Below are 21,999 nucleotides of genomic sequence, written 5' to 3' on the forward strand. Positions count from 1 at the left end.
GGATGAAATTACCTTCAAATTAAAGCTGACAGTCTGCACTTTGACCTCATAGTCATTGTATCATTTCAAATCCAAAGTGCTGGAGTACAGAGCCAAAACAACAAAACATTTGTCACTGTCCCAATACTTTTGGAGCTCATTGTACAGCACAACAGCTTTATGGTTCAGTTCTCTGTAAAAGCAGTTACCTGAGTTGTGCTGTGGCCACTCACACACTGCACTCAGACGGCAGCATGGCAGAAACAGAGTACAACATAAACACACATGCACATAGGGGTGTGCAAAATAAAGATGGACACTGTACTGTATTATCATCTCCTTTCCTCTCCTTCTCCTTTACTCTCCCCTGCCTTCTCCACTCTCCTCTCCCCACATCCCATTCTCCCTCACTCACCCACACCCCTGTCATCCTGTCCAGGGTTGTTGACCCAGCGTAGGGCCTGCTCCATCTTGCCTTGCAGAGTGATAGCTGGTTTGGCAGGTCTCATGTTGGCCACCGCTCTGTTGGTCTTAGCCTGCAGGGTCAGGAGAGCTGCTCCAATGAGTTTATATAGCGCACGCGCCTCTGGACTGTCCCCTTTACCCCTGAGATACAGGGAGAAATAGAAGAGATGGAGAGATAGAGGAGAGAAACCGAGACAAAGTGAAAGAGTGAGGGGGGAGAAGAGAGAGGATGAGGGCAAGAAAGATATCAAGCAATCATATTTATTTATTAAGCCTTTGCCACAAAGTGCTTTACAGTAATCTGTCCAAGACCACAAAGAGCTAGCAGAAGCAGAAGCACAGTGGCAAGGAAAAACTACATAGAAGGAAAAAACTTATAGCGGTACCAGGCTCATCGGCCCCTGGGAAGAATTTTGTCAGGACTTCAAGCGGAGGGATGAAGATGGCGCCGACGGAGATGGCAGCATCGCAACTAGCTCTTAGGAACTGCAGTATTTTGTTTGTTTGTTTATCTGCTCTTTTTAACGTTATTAGCTCAGGAATTGGTTTGTGTCATTACATACAGCCGGGAAGAACTATTGGATATTAGAGCGCCGGTAACTCACCAGAACATCCAGCATTACAACCAGGATTACGACTTTGCTGGAGCAGATCCTTTGTTTGCTCTCCCCAGAGCAATTGAACTTATTCCAGAGGCTGACCCAAAACAATGCTGGCGGAGGAGAGATACTCGGCGACGTCTTCTGGTCCGACTTAGGAAGCGTGCACACCACCCACCGCTCCCGAGTATTTTACTCGCTAATGTCCAATCTCTGGATAATAAAGTTGATGAGCTCAAGGCGAGAGTTGCTTTTCAGAGAGACACCAGGTATTGTAACAAACTCTGCTTCACGGAAACATGGCTCTCTCAAGATATACTGTCTGACTCTGTAAAGTCAGTTGGGTTCTCAGTACATCGCGCCGACAGGAACTGTAACGGCTGTCTTCTGAAATGAACCAAGGCGCTGCAGGTATGTGAATACTCATGGTCATTTATTGCCAAAAAAGGAGTAGAGCATTCACTTAACAACAAAAAGGGTGACAACAGTGACAGTTCTACAGGCTAATACAAGCAGTGTAAAAAAACAACCACCCACAACCCCACAAGGCAAAGTAGGCACCTTATGTGTGACTCCCAATCAACCACAACCCTCTACAGCTGTGCTTGATTGGAAGTCACACGGCCAAAATCAATGAAACAATAACAAACACACTCCCTTCTGCCACGTCCTGACCCAACTACCCCCTCTACTGGTCAGGACGTGACAGTACCCCCCCCTCAAGGTGCAGACGCCGGGATGCACCTAAAAAAAAGGAAAACAAGAAACAAAATTTAACACCTAAACAATAAGGGAGGGAAGGGAGGGTGGCTGCCGTCACCGACGGCACTGTGCTACACCCTCCCTCCCCAACCCACCTATCCTGGAGGTGGTTCAGGTGCAGGACGTGGACCTCGCTCCACCTTCGGCGTCGCCCACTTTGTTGGCGCCGATAGCTGCGCCGGGCAGACGGGCCACTCGGGCTGACCCTGGCAGACGGACCACTCTGGCTGGGTCGGAAGGCATGCGGGCCACTCTGGCTGGGTCGGAAGGCATGCGGGCCACTCTGGCTGGGTCGGAAGGCATGCGGGCCACTCTGGCTGGGTCGGAAGGCAGGAGGGCCACTCTGGCTGGGTCGGAAGGCAGGAGGGCCACTCTGGCTGGGTCGGAAGGCAGGAGGGCCACTCGGGCTGGGTCGGAAGGCAGGAGGGCCACTCGGGCTGGGTCGGAAGGCAGGAGGGCCACTCGGGCTGGGTCGGAAGGCAGGAGGGCCACTCGGCTGGGTCGGAAGGCAGGAGGGCCACTCGGGCTGGGTCGGAAGGCAGGAGGGCCACTCGGGCTGGGTCGGAAGGCAGGAGGGCCACTCGGGCTGGGTCGGAAGGCAGGAGGGCCACTCGGGCTGGGTCGGAAGGCAGGAGGGCCACTCGGGCTGGGTCGGAAGGCAGGAGGGCCACTCGGGCTGGGTCGGAAGGCAGGAGGGCCACTCGGGCTGGGTCGGAAGGCAGGAGGGCCACTCGGGCTGGGTCGGAAGGCAGGAGGGCCACTCGGGCTGGGTCGGAAGGCAGGAGGGCCACTCGGGCTGGGTCGGAAGGCAGGAGGGCCACTCGGGCTGGGTCGGAAGGCAGGAGGGCCACTCGGGCTGGGTCGGAAGGCAGGAGGGCCACTCGGGCTGGGTCGGAAGGCAGGAGGGCCACTCGGGCTGGGTCGGAAGGCAGGAGGGCCACTCGGGCTGGGTCGGAAGGCAGGAGGGCCACTCGGGCTGGGTCGGAAGGCAGGAGGGCCACTCGGGCTGGGTCGGAAGGCAGGAGGGCCACTCGGGCTGGGTCGGAAGGCAGGAGGGCCACTCGGGCTGGGTCGGAAGGCAGGAGGGCCACTCGGGCTGGGTCGGAAGGCAGGAGGGCCACTCGGGCTGGGTCGGAAGGCAGGAGGGCCACTCGGGCTGGGTCGGAAGGCAGGAGGGCCACTCGGGCTGGGTCGGAAGGCAGGAGGGCCACTCGGGCTGGGTCGGAAGGCAGGAGGGCCACTCGGGCTGGGTCGGAAGGCAGGAGGGCCACTCGGGCTGGGTCGGAAGGCAGGAGGGCCACTCGGGCTGGGTCGGAAGGCAGGAGGGCCACTCGGGCTGGGTCGGAAGGCAGGAGGGCCACTCGGGCTGGGTCGGAAGGCAGGAGGGCCACTCGGGCTGGGCCGGAAGGCAGGAGGGCCACTCGGGCTGGGCCGGAAGGCAGGAGGGCCACTCGGGCTGGGCCGGAAGGCAGGAGGGCCACTCGGGCTGGGCCGGAAGGCAGGAGGGCCACTCGGGCTGGGCCGGAAGGCAGGAGGGCCACTCGGGCTGGGCCGGAAGGCAGGAGGGCCACTCGGGCTGGGCCGGAAGGCAGGAGGGCCACTCGGGCTGGGCCGGAAGGCAGGAGGGCCACTCGGGCTGGGCCGGAAGGCAGGAGGGCCACTCGGGCTGGGCCGGAAGGCAGGAGGGCCACTCGGGCTGGGCCGGAAGGCAGGAGGGCCACTCGGGCTGGGCCGGAAGGCAGGAGGGCCACTCGGGCTGGGCCGGAAGGCAGGAGGGCCACTCGGGCTGGGCCGGAAGGCAGGAGGGCCACTCGGGCTGGGCCGGAAGGCAGGAGGGCCACTCGGGCTGGGCCGGAAGGCAGGAGGGCCACTCGGGCTGGGCCGGAAGGCAGGAGGGCCACTCGGGCTGGGCCGGAAGGCAGGAGGGCCACTCGGGTTTGGCCGGAAGGCAGGAGGGCCACTCGGGCTGGGCCGGAGGGCAGGAGGGCCACTCGGGCTGGGCCGGAGGGCAGGAGGGCCACTCGGGCTGGGCCGGAGGGCAGGAGGACCACTCCGGCAGAACAGGGCAGTCTGGCCACTCCGGCAGAACAGGGCAGTCTGGCCACTCCGGCAGAACAGGGCAGTCTGGCCACTCCGGCAGAACAGGGCAGTCTGGCCACTCCGGCAGAACAGGGCAGTCTGGCCACTCCGGCAGAACAGGGCAGTCTGGCCACTCCGGCAGAACAGGGCAGTCTGGCCACTCCGGCAGAACAGGGCAGTCTGGCCACTCCGGCAGAACAGGGCAGTCTGGCCACTCCGGCAGAACAGGGCAGTCTGGCCACTCCGGCAGAACAGGGCAGTCTGGCCACTCCGGCAGTCCAGGGCAGTCTGGCCACTCCGGCAGTTCAGCGCAGTCTGGCCACTCCTGCAGTTCAGCGCAGTCTGACCTCTCTGGCGACTGTTGACTGGCGGGCAGCTCTGACGACTGTTGACTGGCGGGCAGCTCGGACGACTGTTGACTGGCGGGCAGCTCTGACGACTGTTGACTGGCGGGCAGCTCTGGTGATGGTTGACTGGCGGCCAGCTCTGGTGATGGTTGACTGGCGAGGCTGGGCTGACGCACTAGACTCCTGATGCGTGGGGCTGGTATTGGACTTGCCAGCCTGGAGACACGCACCTCCATGCTAGTGCGTCTAGCGGGAAACACCGGACCGAAAGGGCGCACTGGCGGTCTTGAGTGCAGGGTTGGCATCACTCCTTCCGGCTCGATGCTCCCCTTACCCTGGCACCTGCGGGGCGCTGGTACTGGGCGAACTGGGCTGTGCATCCGTATAGGCGAGATGGTGCGTACCACAGAGTAACATGGCGCCCTCCACCTCATACGCACCTCCCTGTAATCACGGGTAGCTGGCTTACGGCTCTTCCCTGGCCTGGCCAAGCTACCCGTGTGCCCCCCCCAAAAAAAATCTTGGGGCTGCCTCTCGGGTTTGAACGCTAGTCGTGTACCTCGGAAACGTTCCCGGTGGTTCCTCTGTCCAGCTGCCTCCGCTCTCCTGAGTGCCTCCACCTGTTCCCATGGGAGGCGATCCCTTCCGGCCAGGATCTCTTCCCAGGTGTAGGCTCCCTTGCCGTCCAGGACGTCCTCCCATGTCCATTCCTCCTTTTTTTCTCCTGTGGCTTCCTCCTCTTCTGCTGCTTGGTCCTGGTTTGGTGGGTGGTTCTGTAACGGCTGTCTTCTGAAATGAACCAAGGCGCAGCAGGTATGTGAATACTCATGGTCATTTATTGCCAAAAAAGGAGTAGAGCATTCACTTAACAACAAAAAGGGTGACAACAGTGACAGTTCTACAGGCTAATACAAGCAGTGTAAAAAAACAACCACCCACAACCCCACAAGGCAAAGTAGGCACCTTATGTGTGACTCCCAATCAACCACAACCCTCTACAGCTGTGCTTGATTGGAAGTCACACGGCCAAAATCAATGAAACAATAACAAACACACACTCCCTTCTGCCACGTCCTGACCCAACTACCCCCTCTACTGGTCAGGACGTGACAGGAACAAACATCTCTCCGGGAAGCAGAAGGGTGGAGGTATATGTTTTATGATTAACGACTTACGGTGTAACTGTGATAACATACAGGAACTCAAGTCCTTCTGTTCACCCAACCTAGAATATCTCACAATCAAATGCCGACCGTACTATCTCCCGAGATAATTTTCGTCAATAATAGCCACAGCGGTATATATCCCCTCAAAAACCTATACCACAACGGCCCTCAAAGAACTTCACTGGACTTTATGCAAACTGGAAACCACATATCCTGAGGCTGCATTTATTGTAGCTGGGGATTTTAATGAAGCAAATTTGAGGAAAAGGCTCCCGAAATTCTATCAACATATTGATTGTTGTACTGGCACTGCTAAAACTCTCGAGCATTGTTATACTAACTTCCAGAATGCATATAAGGCACTCCCCCATCCTCCATTCGGCACATCGGCCCACGATTCCATCTTGCTGCTCCCCTCCTATAGGCAGAAGCTCAACCAGGAAGCACCCGTGGTAAGGACTATTCAATGCTGGTCTGACCAATTGGAATCCACGCTTCAAGATTGTTTTGATCATGCGGTCTGCCGCATTTAACCAGGGAAAGAAGACTGGGAATATGAAAGAATACAAACAGTGTAGTTATTCCCTCCGCAAAGCAATGTCGGTATAGGGACAAAGTTGAGTCCCAGTTCAACAGCTCAGACACGAGACGCATGTGGCAGGGTCTACAGACAATCCCGGATTATAAAAGGAAAACCAGCCACGTCGCAGACACCGACGTCTTGCTTCCGGACAGGCTGAACAACTTTGCTCGCTTTGAGGATAATACACTGCCACCGACGCTGCCCACTATCAAGGAGTGTGGGCTCTCCTTCTCCGAGTAAGACATTTAAGCGTTTCAACCCTCGCAAGGTTGTCGGCCCAGATGGTATCCCTAGCTGTGTCCTCAGAGCATGCGCAGACCAGCTGGCTGGTGTGTTTACAGATATTTTCAATCTCTCCCTATCCCAGTCTGTGTCCCCGCATGCTAAAAGAAGGCCACCATTGTCCCTGTACCTAAGAAAGCAAAGGTAATTGAACTAAATGACTGTCACCCCGTAGCACTCACCTCTGTCATCATGAAGTGCTTTGAGAGACTAGTCAAGGATCATATCACCTCCACCTTACCTGTCACCATAGACCCACTTCAAATTCCTTAACACCACAATAGATCCGCAGACGATTCAAATCGCCACCACACTGCACACTGCCCTTTCCCATCTGGACAAGAGGCATACATATGTATGTAAGAATGTTGTTCATTGACTATAGCTCAGCATTCAACACCATAGTACCCTCCAAGCTCATCATCAAGTTCGAGGCCCTGGGTCTGAACCCCACCCTGTGCAACTGGGTCCTCGACTTCGTGATGTGTCGTCCCCAGGTGGTGAAGGTAGGAAACAACACCTCTTCGCTGATCATCAACACTGGGACCCCACAAGGGTGCGTGCTCAGCCCCCTCCTGTACTCCCTGTTCCCCGATGACTGCATGGCCAAGCACGCCTCCAACTCAATCATCAAGTTTGCAGACGACACAACCGTAGTAGGCTTGATTATCAACAATGATAAGACACACTACAGGGAGGAGGTGAGGGCTCTGGGAGTGTGGTGCCAGGAAAATAACCTCTCACTCAACGTCAACAGAACTATGGAGATGATCGTGGACCTCAGGAAACAGCAGAGGGAGCACCCCCCTATCCACATCGATGAGACCACAGTGGAGAAGGTGGAAAGCTTCAAGTTCTTCGGCGTACACATCACTGACAAACTGAAATTGTCCACCCACACAGACAGTGTGGTGAAGAAGGTGCAACAGTGCCTCTTCAACCTCAGGAGGCAAAATAAATTTGGCTTAACACCTAAAACCCTCACAAACTTTTACAGATGCACAATTGAGAGCATCCTGTCGGGCTGTATCAACGCCTGATATGGCAACTGCACCGCCTACAACCACAAAGCTCTCCAGAGGGTGGTGCGGTCTGCCCAATGCATTACCGGGGCCAAACTTCCCGCCCTCCTGGACACCTACAGCCGATGCCATAGGAAGGCCATAAAGATAATCAAGGATATTAACCACCCGAGCCACTGCCTGTTCACCCCGCTATCATCCAGAAGGTGCGGTCAGTAAAGGTGTATAAACTGTACTCTGTACTATTCTACGCTATTTTAGTCACTTTAATTGTGTGCAAATATTGCATCACCCATCTCATATGTATATACTGTACTATGCCATTGTATCTTAGTCCAATGCCGCTCTGACATATGTATATATTCTTAATCCATTCCTTACTTAGATGTACGTGTATTTTGGGTATATGTTGTGAAACTGTTAGATATTACTTGTTAGATATTACTGCACTGTCGGAGCTAGAAACACAAGCATTTAGCTACACCTGCAGTAACATATGCTGAACACGTGTATGTGACCAATACATTTGATTTGATTTTGATTTAATTTGAGTGTCCAGGCTTTCCCTCCGCTTGAACTCCTGAAACCCCCGGCATTTGCCGGGGAAAGCCTTGCAAAGCTTGCAAGGCTCGCCCCTGCAAGGTTTGCGTCACTTTCTTTCCCCCTTGATCGGTACCCTGGAGGAGATAATTTTGACCGGACAGATGAAACCAGCTGCTGCTTTTCGACAGGGATGTCGGACGAGACAAAGGGGGAGGGGGGGGGATGTACACAGCTGTGACTATTACTGACGAGAATTCTCTTGGTAGGTAGAATGGCCGACATTTTCTTGTTAGGAATTCTAGATCGGGTGAGCAGAAGGACTTGAGTTCATGTGTGTTGATCACACCATGAGTTGTTCATCATAAAACATATACCCCCGCCCTTCCTTTTCCCAGAGAAGTGTTTATCTCTGTCGGCGCGATGCATGGAGGAGCCCGGTGACTGGACCAATTCCGACAACATATCCCGAGAGAGCCATGTTTCTGTGAAACAGAGAATGTTAGTATCTCTGATGTCTCTCTGGAAGGTAACCCTTACTCGCATTTCGTCTACCTTGTTGTCAAGAGACTGGACATTGGCGAGTAGTATGCGTGACCCTAAGGTATGCGTGACCCTAAGGTGGCAACACATACATTCTAAGTGATTTCAATGGGTTCTTTCAACTTCAACCCCCCCAAAAATTCTGCATTTTCATACATTTCTGCATTTCCTGCTGTAATTTGAGATAATTTCCACACTGCCACGTAGGGTGGCACGATATGGGCAAACAACCTAAGCCAAATGTTGCAATTGCAATTTGACTTAAGGTTAAGAGCAAAGCACTTGCATGAACTGTTGAAATCATGGACATAGAATGATTATTCTAATCCTATAGTTAGAATTTAACCTGTTGGGGATAGGGGGCAGTATTTGCACGGCCGGATAAAAAACGTACCCTATTTAATCTGGTTACTACTCCTGCCCAGTAACTAGAACATGCATATAATTGTTTGATTTGGATAGAAAACACCCTAAAGTTTCTAAAACTGTTTGAATGGTGTCTGTGAGTATAACAGAACTCATTTGGCAGGCCAAAACCTGAGAAGATTCCAAACAGGAAGCGCTCTCTCTGACCATTTCATGGCCTTCTTGATCATCTCTAACCAAAACAGGGGATCTCTGGCATGACGTGACATTTTCTAACGCTCCCATAGGCTCTCAGAAGGCGCCAGAAAGCTGAATGGTGGCTTTGCAGGCCCTGGCTGAAAAACATTAGCGCATTTGGATAATGGTCGATCTGAGGACAATGAGACTGGAGGCGCGTGCCCGAGCTGACACCATGTTTACTTTCTCTCTCTTTGAACGAAAACAACCACTCCCGGTCGGAATATTATCGCTTTTTTACGAGAAAAATTGCATAAAAATTGATTTTAAACAGCGGTTGACATGCTTCGAAGTACGGTAATGGAATATTTAGAATTTTTTTGTCACGAAACGCGTCGGGCGCATCACCCTTATTTACCCTTCGGATAGTGTCTTGAACGCACGAACAAAACGCCGCTATTTGGATATAACTATGGATTATTTGGGACCAAACCAACATTTGTTATTGAAGTAGAAGTCCTGGGAGTGCATTCTGACGAAGAACACCAAAGGTAATCAAACTTTTCTAATAGTAAATCGGAGTTTGGTGAGTACCACACTTTGTGGGTGTCAAAATAGCTAGCCTGTGATGGCTGGGCTATCTACTCAGAATATTGCAAAATGTGCTTTCACCGAAAAGCTATTTTAAAATCGGACATAGCGAGTGCACAAAGGAGTTCTGTATCTATAATTCTTAAAATAATTGTTATGTTTTTTGTGAACGTTTATCGTGAGTAATTTAGTAAACTCACCGGAAGTGTTTGGTGGGAATGCTAGTCACATGCTAGTCACATGCTAATGTAAAAAGCTGGTTTTTGATATAAATATGAACTTGATTGAACAAAACATGCATGTATTGTATAACATAATGTCCTAAGATTGTCATCTGATGAAGATCATCAAAGGTTAGTGCTGCATTTAGCTATGGTTTGGGTTTATGTGACATTATATGCTAGCTTGAAAAATGGGTGTCTGATTATTTCTGGCTGGGTACTCTGCTGACATAATCTAATGTTTTGCTTTCGTTGTAAAGCATTTTTGAAATCGGACAGTGTGGTTAGATTAACGAGAGTCTTGTCTTTAAAATGCTGTAAAATAGTCATATGTTTGAGAAATTGAAGTAATAGCATTTCTAAGGTATTTGAATAATGCAACTGTGACCCCAATTTAAGGCACTTCCGGTTGGCACAGGAAGCTTAGAATCGACACAGGTAGACCTGCGTCCCACCTAGCCCATAGAGGATATATAAAGGTGAAATAAAAAATAAAAATCATCTTGTCTCCTGGACTCTGTCCACGCATTTCAAGGCTGCATTGAAACAATGACTGGTAAATGATCCAAGACCAGCTCAGTTAACCCCTACCATTGTGACAATGAGTCGTTATAATGCTGCATCAAATGTGCATGATCTTAGGGGCATTAGCAAACACAATGTAAGTAATTTAATTTATGTACCCCTAATTGCACCGAATACATCTGTTTATCCTACAGCTATCTTAAGCCGTAATCATGAGCCTATAAACCAGAGTTACACTGTTAGCACTGAGGCGGTGTGCAATAGTAGGAAGACAACTTTATGCAGCTCACCCTGCACTATCAGCTCCAATGTAAATAACATGAGTAAGTCTACCTCTGATAAGCTTCCCAGTAAAGCATTAAAAACAATCAAACAACCCATAAAAGTGTGAAAAATAGCCAATATTAACATATGTAGCCTAATAAACAAGATCCATGAAGTCAATAACTTGCTTGTAACAGAAGATATTCATATTCTGACTATCTCTGAAACTCACTTAGATAATACCTTTGATGATACAGTGGTAGCAATACATGGTTATAACATCTACCAAAAAGACAGAAATGCCAACAGAGGTGGTGTCGCGGTCTATTCTCAGAACCACATTCCTGTAAAGCTTAGAGACGATCTAATGTTAAATACTGTTTAAGTAATATGGCTACATGTTCATCTGCCTCACCTAAAGCCCATTATTGTGGGAGCTGCCACCAAGTGCTAAAAGTCAGTATTTGGATAATATGTGTGAAATGCTTGATAATGTATGTGATATCAACAGAGAAGCATATTTTCTGGGTGATTTAAATATTGACTAGCTATCATCAAGCTGCCCACTCAGGAAAAAACTTAACTGTAACCAGTGCCTGCAACCTGGATCAGGTTGTCAGTCAACCTACCAGGGTAGTTACAAACAGCACATGAATTAAATCATCAACATGTATTGATCATATCTTTACTAACACTGCAGATATTTGCTTTAAAGCAGTATCCAAATCCATAGGATGTAGTGAGCATGTGATTCGTGCACATGACAAATAAACTTTTATTTGATCACAATATAATAGCTATATCTAGGAAAACCAAAGTTCCAAAGGCTGGGCCTAATATAGTGTATAAGAGGTCATACAATAAGTTTTGTTGTGATTCATATGTTGATGATGTAAAGAATATTTTCTGGTCTGTGGTGTGTAATGAGGAGCAACCAGATGCTGCACTTGATGCATTTATGAAACGACTTATTCCAGTTACTAATAAGCATGCACCCAATAAGAAAATTACTGTAAAAACTGTTAAATCCCCTTGGATTGATGAGGAATTGAAAATGTGTATGGTTGAGAGGGATGAGGCAAAAGGTATGGCAATTAAGTCTGGCAGCCCAACTGATTGGCAAGCGTACCGCAAATTAAGAAATCATGTGACAAAATAAATAAATAAACTACACTATGAAACAAAGATAAATTATATTAAGAATGATAGTAGAAAGCTATGGGGCACCTTAAATGACATTTTGGGAAAAAAAGACAACTCGGCTCCTTCATTCATTGAATCAGATGGTGTCACGCCCTGACACCATCTGTAGCTAAAGAAAACATACAAATACAAAGTATTTCCTAGGGGACCCTATAATCTTTGGCTACATTGAATGTTTTCTTTTAGCTACTTCTAATTCACACTATTTCACTTTTGATACTAAAGTATATTTAAAGCCAAATACTTTTAGACTTTTACTCAATTACGATTTTACTGGGTGACTTTCACTTTTACTTGAGTCCTTTTCTATTAAGGTATCTTTACTTTTACTCAAGTATGACAATTGGGTACTTTTTCTACCACTGACATTTATTAGGTAGCTAGCCAGTTAACTTGCGATTAGCATTAGTGGCTAATAAAGTTTAGGCCCAACTTGCTAAGAAAAGACAAACTAGCACATGTAAGATGTAAGAAACACAAATTTATAGCGTAATTATAGAATGCTAGTGGATTTATATTAAGAAGCAAAGTGAAAACAGCATCATTGTTATCAACATTGTCACATGTGCTGCATTGACCATGCAGACTGAACGCAACTGTTTCGTGGTCGAGGAACAATAAATGCGCTCCTTGTGTGACATAAGGCGGGGCTAGGTCTGTGTGGAAAGCAGCATGGAGAAAGAGAGAGCGGAGAGAGAGAGAGAGGACTCAAGTAGCGAAGTAAACTATAAAAATGGACGTTACACACGGCGTATACCATTTAACAAATCAAACATTCAAATAGGGTTATAGAAGGTAAAGTAAAAACCCAAACTGGTCAGTGCATCAATACCGGTATATCGTAAAATACGGTATACCGACCAGCCCTATTAAAATGTACATATTATTGGTAACAGAAAACATAGCTGAAAAATAACTGTAGATTAACACACCCCATGTAGGCTACTGCCCCTTTAAGAGCTAGAATCAGATTTTTCTATGTTGTGATTCTCATCAAATATGTTGGTGTCTTCTCACACTATTCAAACCCCACAAATTAACAGCTTATGAAGCTCTCTTAGCCTAAAGATCACATATTGAAAACAAATAAATTGAACTAAAAACTCCACACATATTTTGGAATTTCTATGCCTTGCTAATCAATAGGCCTATCCAAAAACAGCACATGTTTTTTCAGTGAACCTGCATATCATCATCTTCACTATTTTGTGAATGTGAAAGGGTTTATGGCAGGGGAAATTGTGTTGCAGTAGTCTAATGTGTGGTGTGGGAATAATTACAAGCGAACCTGGGGAGCTTTGTGTTCACATTGCCCTAAAAAAATGGAACCGGACTGCGGAATTCAAGCGAACCGAACTCAGACCACCACAGACCTCTGAGATAATTTGATTCCTTTCGGGGGCTCTTTTGAGGGGTCTGAGTTCCATTGGAGTGTTCACACTGCACAAAAAAAGCGAACTCCACTGAGTTCACAAACATTTGTTTGAAAACACCCCGAGATGTCAATAGCCGTCAGCAGGCTCTTTAAAACTAGGCAATTCAGATCAATCAAATTGTTCTTAAACTCTGTTGTCTTGTCTACTGTTGACTTTTTCATCTGGACTGTCTCCAAACCATCCCAAAGAAAATATGTTTTGTGCGTGCATGTGTCCACTCCACGTGTTGAACCTGCTAGTGGGCAGACAGACCCAGCCAGACAGGGCTCCCTGGGTAGGCAGAACATGCTGGTGACATGAGGTTGCAGCATGTGCCTAAAACTGACAAACTGACAATCACACAGATGACAACATTTATACACAGTGTGGCCTGCAAACAGACAACAGTAGTTACCCATGTATGGACTGCAAACAGACAAAAGATAAACACAATACAAAATAGACAACAACAGTTACACGCTTCAAAAAACAGACAACAACAAAGAAACCAAAAAATGTACCGCTTGCGTAGCTCCACTAGTCGTGCGGTGAGCCCCGCAATCTCATTGATGGATCTCTGGATGTCGTCTCTCTCGAGGAGGTCTTCGCACAGGTCAGCAATTTTTTGGGCATTGGCCAGCAAGGCTCTGATGTTTTCTGCACCTTCTGGACCCCCATTAGGATCTGCCAGCCATGCCTATGAGGCACACACACATACTTGACATTTTAGGTTTTGTCCTTTTAATATTTAATCTGATATTTCGACCAACCCAGAAACAAAACGTCAAATATTGTTATGTGTGTGCTGACCTGGGCAGCATCCAGTCTCCTAGCGAATGCCAGTTTAGCTTTAGTTAAAGCCTCGAGCCTGCGGGTGGCGCTGTCCACTTTCCCAAGCAGCAGGTCCAGACCCTGAGAACACTGACCGGCCCGCTGAACACATGGTGGAGACGGACCATGTCCTCTACAGGAGGAGATTATACACACACACACACACACACACACTTTAACACTTAGCAGGTTTAATGTATTGTAAGATTGTCATGACCATGTAAGACACCCTTACAATGTGTTCGAATCAACTCAACATGATCCCGACTAAATACCAGCCATTAGAAAGTTGAAATGATGATACATATAGACATAACATTAGGGAAGCACGATATATCGGTAAGTATATCGGAATCGGCAGATATTAGCTAAAAATGCCAACATCGGCCTCGGCCCGATGTCTAGTTTAACGCCGATGTGGAAAACCGATGTCAAAGTTGATGTGCATACCTATATAACGTAGGTAGATGACGTAATGACGCCACGAAAAATACAGCATTCCTAACCTAGCCCACAATGTCTGCTATGTGGATCTATTTTGAAGTTTCAAAGGAAGATAACAAAAAGGCCATATGCAACGTTTGTGCTACTATTATTTCCCAAGAAGGGGAGAAAGTGAAATCTTTCAATACCACAAACCTAATTACTCATTTGAAAGTACATCACCCCCAGATGTGCAGCGACTATTTAGAACAAAAGCTCTTGACAATCAACCATTCTCTGTCTTGGATGATGTTGGCTTTCACCGACTGGTCGAGCACCGCGAGCCTCGGTACACATTATCAAGTAGGCAATATTTTTCAGATGTTGACCTACCGGAGTTAATCAAATCAAAGTTTATTTGTCACGTAGACCTTACAGTGAAATGCTAATTTATTAGGTGAACAATAGGTAAGTAAAGAAATAAAAACAACAGTAAAAAGACTGTGAAAAATAACAGTAGCGAGGCTATATACAGTAGCGAGGCTATAACAGTAGCGAGGCTATATACAGGTACCGGTTAGTCGGGCTGATTGAGGTAGTATGTACATGTAGATATGGTTAAAGTGACTATGCTTGCATATATGATAAACAGAGAGTAGCATAAAAGAGTGGTTGTCGGGTGGTGGGTGGATGGGACAAAATGCAGATAGCCCGGTTAGCCAATGTGCGGGGTCACTGGTTGGTCGGGCCAATTGAGGTAGTATGTACATGAATGTATAGTTAAAGTGACTATGCATATATGATAAACAGAGAGTAGCAGCAGCGTAAAAGAGGGGTTGGGGTCTTATGGCTTGGGGTAAAAACTGTAGAGAAGCCTTTTTGTCCTAGTTACACAGTATTGTTGAAACGCACATCCATGAGCTACTTGCTATGGTCGTCACTGCTATTAGCTTCATGACTGACATTTGAACCAGCGATGTGAACCCCATGAGCATGCTGAGTCTGACAGCACAGTGGGTCAATGAGGATTTTGTACTGAGGAAATGCTCAAGAATGTGCTGGTTCTCATACCGCTGCTGCCATTTCAATGGCATTTGAGAACATGTTTGACACTTGGAAACATGAACACACTCTTAGCTCCATTCGAACAACTGACTCGAGAAATAAGCTCATCAACTGCGTCTGCAGCAGACGTGATACTCTCTGTCATGACATTAAAATGCCTGCTCAACAAAACTGCCAACAGACCGCGGGGTTAAAACTTGCAAAGGTAGTCTACTAGAGGCTGTGAACAAGCGATTCAGTGGCATCGCCACCATGCTTGATGCTAGGTACAAGGACCGCTACTTCGATGCAGACAAGAAACAGGGTTTATGTGAAATGTTACAGACACAGCTGGACAAGATGGAAACAGATACAGTGACAATGCGCACCAAAGAAGAGGACCCATGACAGAAGAGGCCATGGACAGACAGAGCTGAGACTTCACTGCTTGATATGTATGATGAAATCCTGGTTTCATCCTGGAGAATGAAACGACTGAAACAATGAACAACAATACAGCACAGCAAGTACGTGAAATAATAGGTTTTCATTATGTTTTACTGGTAATGGGGACATACGTAAATGCCAACAAAATAACATTTTAGTCAGTGTGTGTATGTGTTTCAACTATTTAACTTCTAGAATGCTTAAAGGGCCGCACATTTTCTTTTTGTCGGTTTTTTGGCAAGGAAAATATCAGATATCAGTATCGGCCAAAAATTTCATATCGGTGCATCCCTACATAACATAATGTAAGCCTTATCATGCGAGATTGGAAAGGCTTATACATGGTTATTATAACAACGAACAAGCACACACACACACACACACACACACACACACACACACACACACACACACAGTACCTGACACGTAGCTCTGTGACCTGGTCGGTCATCTGTCCCAGAGTCTTTGCTGTTCCCAGTGTGTCTCTGCGTTCCCTTCCAGCACACAGTTCTCCTACCTTCCCTGCCTCATCCAATATCACACGCACCGCTACATCCCCAGGCTCGCCTACACACACACACACACACAATGAATTAATCATAAGGAGTGTAGTGCTAGTATTGTGAGGACGTCACTATAAGGATGATGGGGCAGGCAGGTATTTGGGTAGACTGTATCACAAGACCATGGCGGATAGGATTATGGATAGGATATGTGTGTGTGTGTGTACCTGGTTGTCCATGGGAGTCTTTGAGCCAGCCTTTTGCCAGGGCCATCTTAGCCTCTATCACCGCCAGAGAACGTTTCATACACTCCATGTCCTAGAGAGACACAAAGAGAGCAGTTATACACTCGCACACACATGCACACACACACATGCACTCACGCCGCTCACTCTCCTCACACAGCATTTACAGACATAAACACGCAAACACACGCATACACACACACACACACGCTCTCACTCTCTCTCACACACACACTGCAGCATGGCAGAGGGGAAAGAGACAGGCTTACCTTCTACAGGGAGGAAAAGAATGAAGGGAGTAAAAAGAAAATGAAAAGAAAATAGTTATAACAGAAGCCCAACAGAAGAAAAGAGTGGAAACTAAACAGAGAAAGTGAAGTATGCATTAAGACAGGGTTATTCCAATCTAGTTCCGAAGGTCAATAGTACTTGCTGATGTTCACCCTACCCTCTATTCAGGGACTAATTCAGATTTGGAAAACCAGGCGAGTGGACTCTCTGGTCAATCAATTAATTACCAGGAAGAAAAAACCAGCAGACCACCAGACCTGGATAGGAACACCCCTGGTTTAGGAAATGCTGCGTCTAGTGTAGAGGAACATGGGAAGGGAGAGACTACGAGAGACTAGTGTGTGTCTGGAAGGGGAGTCAGGGGGTGAAGTGTGTGTGTGTGTGTGTGTGTGTGTGTGTGTGTGTGTACCTTGTTGGCCCATGTGTCTTCATCCCAGGTGGTAAGCTGTAGGACTCTGATGATCTCACTAATCTCAGCACTCATCTTCTCAAACGTAAAGAATCTGTTTCTCTCTGCCTCATCCACCCCAGCACTGTGTGTGCTCTTAGTCGCTACAAAGATCTTTATGGCTGGTGAGAGAGAGATGAGGATTACTGCAGAGTACATGGACTAGTGTGTGTGTGTGTGTGTGTGTGTGTGAGTGTGTATCTTTGAGAGAATGAGAGCCTGAGAGTGTGTATAGAGAAATAGTGGGCTGGGAGTCATTCTGTCAGAGCCAAGTTCTAATTACCACTGCAATTATCAGTGCTGCTATGACAACTCTGGTATCTGCTGGGCGGCTGTGTGTGTGAAGAGTGTGCAGAGAAGACAGACAGACAGGCAGACACACACAAATAAACACAGAGAGACAGAGCTCATATGAGAAGAGGCAATAGTTGTTTGACAGTGTTCATGGAGGTGAACAAATTCACACACACACACAAACACCAACAGAGAGAGAGAGGAAGAGAGAAAGAGAGAGACAGACAGTCCGACAGACCGACCGACCTGATATGAGTACAGGCAGTAGTTGTTTGACAGTGTTCAGGGAGTTGAATAGCATCTGTCTGTGTTCCTGATGGGTCAACTCCTGCTGTCGCTCCTCAATCATCTTAGACATCTTAGTCATACCTGTAGCCAATCACAACACGGAGTGAAAAATATCCTGAACCAACTATCTTCATGGTCAGAGGTTACCTGGTGTTCTTAGTGTAGGTGATCAGGGTTAGAGGTCAGGTTAGCGTTTCAACCTGTGGTCTGGTGGTCCGCATTTTTTAAGAGATTTTATTTTATTTTGTCAATATTTTTTTTCTTCCAAAATTAATAACAGTATTAATGGTATTCTAAGCAATTTAAAGTTACTTTTATGTTACTTTTCACAAGTCAAATTGTTAATAATAATAGGGCTCTAATCTATTACCTTCACTGAGAAAAAATACTCTACATTTGACCTACCCCGGATTTGTTCTTAACTGACTTGCCTAGTTAAATAAAGGCTAAATAAAATAAATAAAAAGACTCCACAAATGGTGGTCCTCATGAACTTTTGATGGTGATTTGGTGGTTCCCAGAACAGAAAAGGTTGGAAACCGCTGGGTTAGAGGTCAGAGGTTATGGGACAGAGGCTTAAGGTGAGGTCACCTGGTCCCAGTTTCTTTGTATAGGTGATCAGGGTTAGAGGTTAGTTCAGAGGTTAACCTGTCTGGGCTAGGAGGCAGTATTTTCATGGCTGGATGAAAAACGTACCCAATTTAAACAGGTTACTACTCTGGCCCAGAAACTATAATATGCATATTATTAGTAGATTTGGATAGAAAACCCTTTGAAGTTTCTAAAACTGTTTGAATGGTGTCTCTGAGTATAACAGAACTCATATGGCAGGCAAACACCTGAGAAAAAGTCAACCAGGAAGTGGAGGATCTGAGAATTGTAGTAGTTCTTTCTAGTCCCTTTCGAAACTACAGTATCTGTGGGGTTATGTTGCACTTCCTAAGGCTTCCATTGGCTGTCAAAAGCCTTCAGAAAGTGGTTTGAGCATTCTCCTGTCACTGGGCAGATAATAGGAGCTCAGTTACTGAGTGGACTGCCTGGCAACAAAGGGATTGGATATGCTCGGTCCCGCAAGGGCGCCGTTCCTTCTTTTTCTTCTTGAATGAATATGCTATTGTCCGGTTGGAATATTATCGCAATTTTACATAAAAAATACCATAAAGATTGATTTTAAACAGCGTTTGACATGCTTCTAAGTACGGTAATGGAACATTTTGACTTTTTGTCTCTGGTACCGCGCTCGCGCGTTATGCCTTTGGATAGTGACCTGAACGCATGAACAAAACGGAGGTAGTTTGACATAAATATGGATTATTTCGAACAAAAACAACATTTCTTGTGGAAGTAGCAGTCCTGGGAGTGCATTCTGACGAAGATCAGCAAAGGTAAGATAATATTTCTAATACTAATTCTGAGTTTAGGTTGACCCAAACTTGGCGGGTGTCTGTATAGCTCGCTGTGATGGCTGAGCTATGTACTCAGAATATTGAAAAATGGGCTTTAGCCGTAAAGCTATTTTAAAGTCTGACACAGCGGTTGCATCCAGGAGTAGTCTATCTATAATTCTTTAAATAATTGTTATATATTTTGTCAACGTTTATGATGAGTATTTTTGTAAATTGATGTGCACATTCACCGGCGGTTTTGGTGGGAATACATTTCTGAACATCACGCGCCAATGTAAAATGCTGTGGATATAAATATGAACTTTATCGAACAAACATACATGTATTGTGTAACATAATGTCCTAGGAGTGTCATCTGATGAAGATCGTCAAAGGTCTGTGCTTCATTTAGCTGTGTTTTGGGTTTTATTGACACATGTCCTTGCTTGGAAAATGGCTGTACGATTATTGTACTCTCCTAAGATAATCTAATGTTTTGCTTTCGTTGTAAAGCCTTTTTGAAAATCGGACAATGCGGTTACATCAAGGAGAAGTGTATCTTTAAAATGGTGTAAAATAGTTGTATGTTTGAGAAAGTTGAATTATGATGCTAGCGTCCCACGTAGCCCATAGAAGTTAAGGGTCAGAGCCTACAGGTGAGGTTACCTGGTCCTAGGTTCTTGGTGTAGGTGATCAGGTCCTCCATGGTCTCCACCACCTCAGCTACAGTCAAATACTCCAGGATCCCCTTACACACACGAATGATCTTACGCACCTAAAAAAAAGTAAAACACACATGCACACACACACAAATACACACACTTGGATGAGCTTTCATGTACACAACAGATAGCATCTAGTTAAGCTACAGCAACTCTTAACCATAACCTTAACATAACATAGCAGGCGTAAAATAAACGCCTGAAACTAGATCCCCTACATACTGGTCTTGATGCGATGAAAAAAACTGTTGGGGGAGGTTCTCTTCTGCAATGGAGGAGATAAGATGGAGTGTTAACGTCCAAAAGCGTCAGGTTGTTGGGGTATCGGTAGAGGCTACCATAACCCTGACCTTATCTCTAACCCCCTGGCTCTAACCCTTAACCCATCTAGCTGTGTGACACCACAGCACACCCAACGGGACTGACCAACAAAAATATAAACGCAACTTGCAACAATTTCAAAGATTTTACTGAGTTACAGTTCACATAAGGAAATCAGTCAATTTAAATAAATTCATTAGGCCCTAATCTATGGATTTCACATGACTGGGAATATAGATATGCATCTGTTGGTCACAGATACCTCTTAAAAAAAGATAGGGCCGTGGATCAGAAAACCAGTCAGTATCTGGTGTGATCCCTATTTGTCTCATGCAGCGCGACAAATCTCATTTGCATAGAGTTAACCAGGCTGCTGATTGTGGTCTGTGGAATGTTGTCCAATTCCTCTTCAATGGCTGTGCAAAGTTGCTGTATATTGGCGTAAACTGGAACACGCTGTCGTACTCGTCGGTCCAGAGCATCCCAAACATGCTCAATGGATGGTGACATGCCTGGTGAATATGCAGACCATGGAAGACCAGGGACATTTTTAACTTCCAGGAATTGTGTACAGACCCTTGCGACATGGGGCCGTTCATTATCATGCATGCAACACATGCATCATGCATGCATCACATTATCATGTGATGGCGGCGGATTAATGGCACGACAATGGGCCTCGGGATTGCTTCACGGTATCTCTGTGCATTCAAATGGCCATTGATAAAATGCAATTGTGTTTATTGTCCGTAGCTTATGCCACTCTATTCACAACGTTGACATCAGAAAAAGCGTGCCCCGTACAGTTGAAAACAGGATTCATCCTTGAAGAGCACACTTCTCCAGCATGTCAGTGGCCATCAAAGGTGAGCATTTGCCGACCAAAGTCAGTTATGATGCCAAACTGCAGTCAGGTCAGGACCCTGGTGAGGACAATAAGTACACAGATGAGCTTGCCAGAGACGATCTCTGACAGTTTGTGCAGAAATTCTTCGGTGCAAACACACAGTTTCATCAACTGTCCGGGTGGCTTGTCTCAGACAATCCCACAGGTGAAGAAGCTGGATGTGGAGGTCCTGGGCTGGTGTGGTTACACGTGGCCTGCGGTTGTGAGGCCAGTTAGATGTACTTCCAAATTCCCTAAAACAACGTTGGAGGGATCTGTTTCACCTGTCTTCGTGATTGTCTCCACCACCCTTCAGGTGTCGCCCATCTTCCCCATCTTCCCCATTATCCTCAATGTATTTATACCTGTGTTCTCTGTTTGTCTGTTGCCAGTTTGTCTTGTTTGTCAAGTCAACCAGTGCTTTGGTGTCTCAGCTCCTGCTTTTTCCAGTCTCTCTTTTTCTCTCCCTCCTGGTTTTGACCCTTGCCAGTCCTGACTCTGACCCCGCCTGCCTGACCACTCTGCCTACCCCTGACCCTGAACCTGCCTACCGACCTGTAACTTTGCCCCACCTCTAGACTATTGACCTCTGCCTACCCTGACCCTGCCTGCAGTCCGGTACTGTTGCCCCACCTCTGGTTTTCTGACCCCTGCCTGCTTTGACCTGTCTATTGCCTGCCCCTGTTGGATTATTAAACCATTGTTAATTCGACGATGTCTGCATCTGGGTCTTACCTTCATA

At 47.0% G+C, this 21,999-nt stretch overlaps 1 protein-coding gene across 5 annotated transcripts in view; it reads right to left on the minus strand.

The window, feature by feature from the left end:
* The window catches only part of LOC115153616 (vinculin), a 46,967-nt gene that overhangs the window by 11,195 nt on the left and 13,773 nt on the right, over positions 1 to 21,999 (minus strand). For 2 of the 5 annotated variants that reach the window (XM_029699252.1, XM_029699250.1), the window contains exons 4-12: positions 19,995 to 20,103; positions 17,902 to 18,024; positions 17,323 to 17,483; positions 16,892 to 16,894; positions 16,605 to 16,695; positions 16,294 to 16,441; positions 13,940 to 14,093; positions 13,651 to 13,826; positions 395 to 585 (exon numbers count right to left, since the gene is read on the minus strand). In XM_029699252.1, the coding sequence (XP_029555112.1) occupies positions 395 to 585; positions 13,651 to 13,826; positions 13,940 to 14,093; positions 16,294 to 16,441; positions 16,605 to 16,695; positions 16,892 to 16,894; positions 17,323 to 17,483; positions 17,902 to 18,024; positions 19,995 to 20,103 (1,156 nt within the window). Of the gene's footprint in view, positions 1 to 188; positions 216 to 394; positions 586 to 13,650; positions 13,827 to 13,939; positions 14,094 to 16,293; positions 16,442 to 16,604; positions 16,696 to 16,891; positions 16,895 to 17,322; positions 17,484 to 17,901; positions 18,025 to 19,994; positions 20,104 to 21,999 lie in introns of all 5 variants that reach the window. The other 3 variants (XM_029699253.1, XM_029699251.1, XM_029699249.1) reach the window with 2 other exon arrangements.

This window comes from Salmo trutta, chromosome 18, assembly GCF_901001165.1.
Source record: "Salmo trutta chromosome 18, fSalTru1.1, whole genome shotgun sequence".
NCBI classification, from domain to species: Eukaryota; Metazoa; Chordata; class Actinopteri; order Salmoniformes; family Salmonidae; genus Salmo; species Salmo trutta.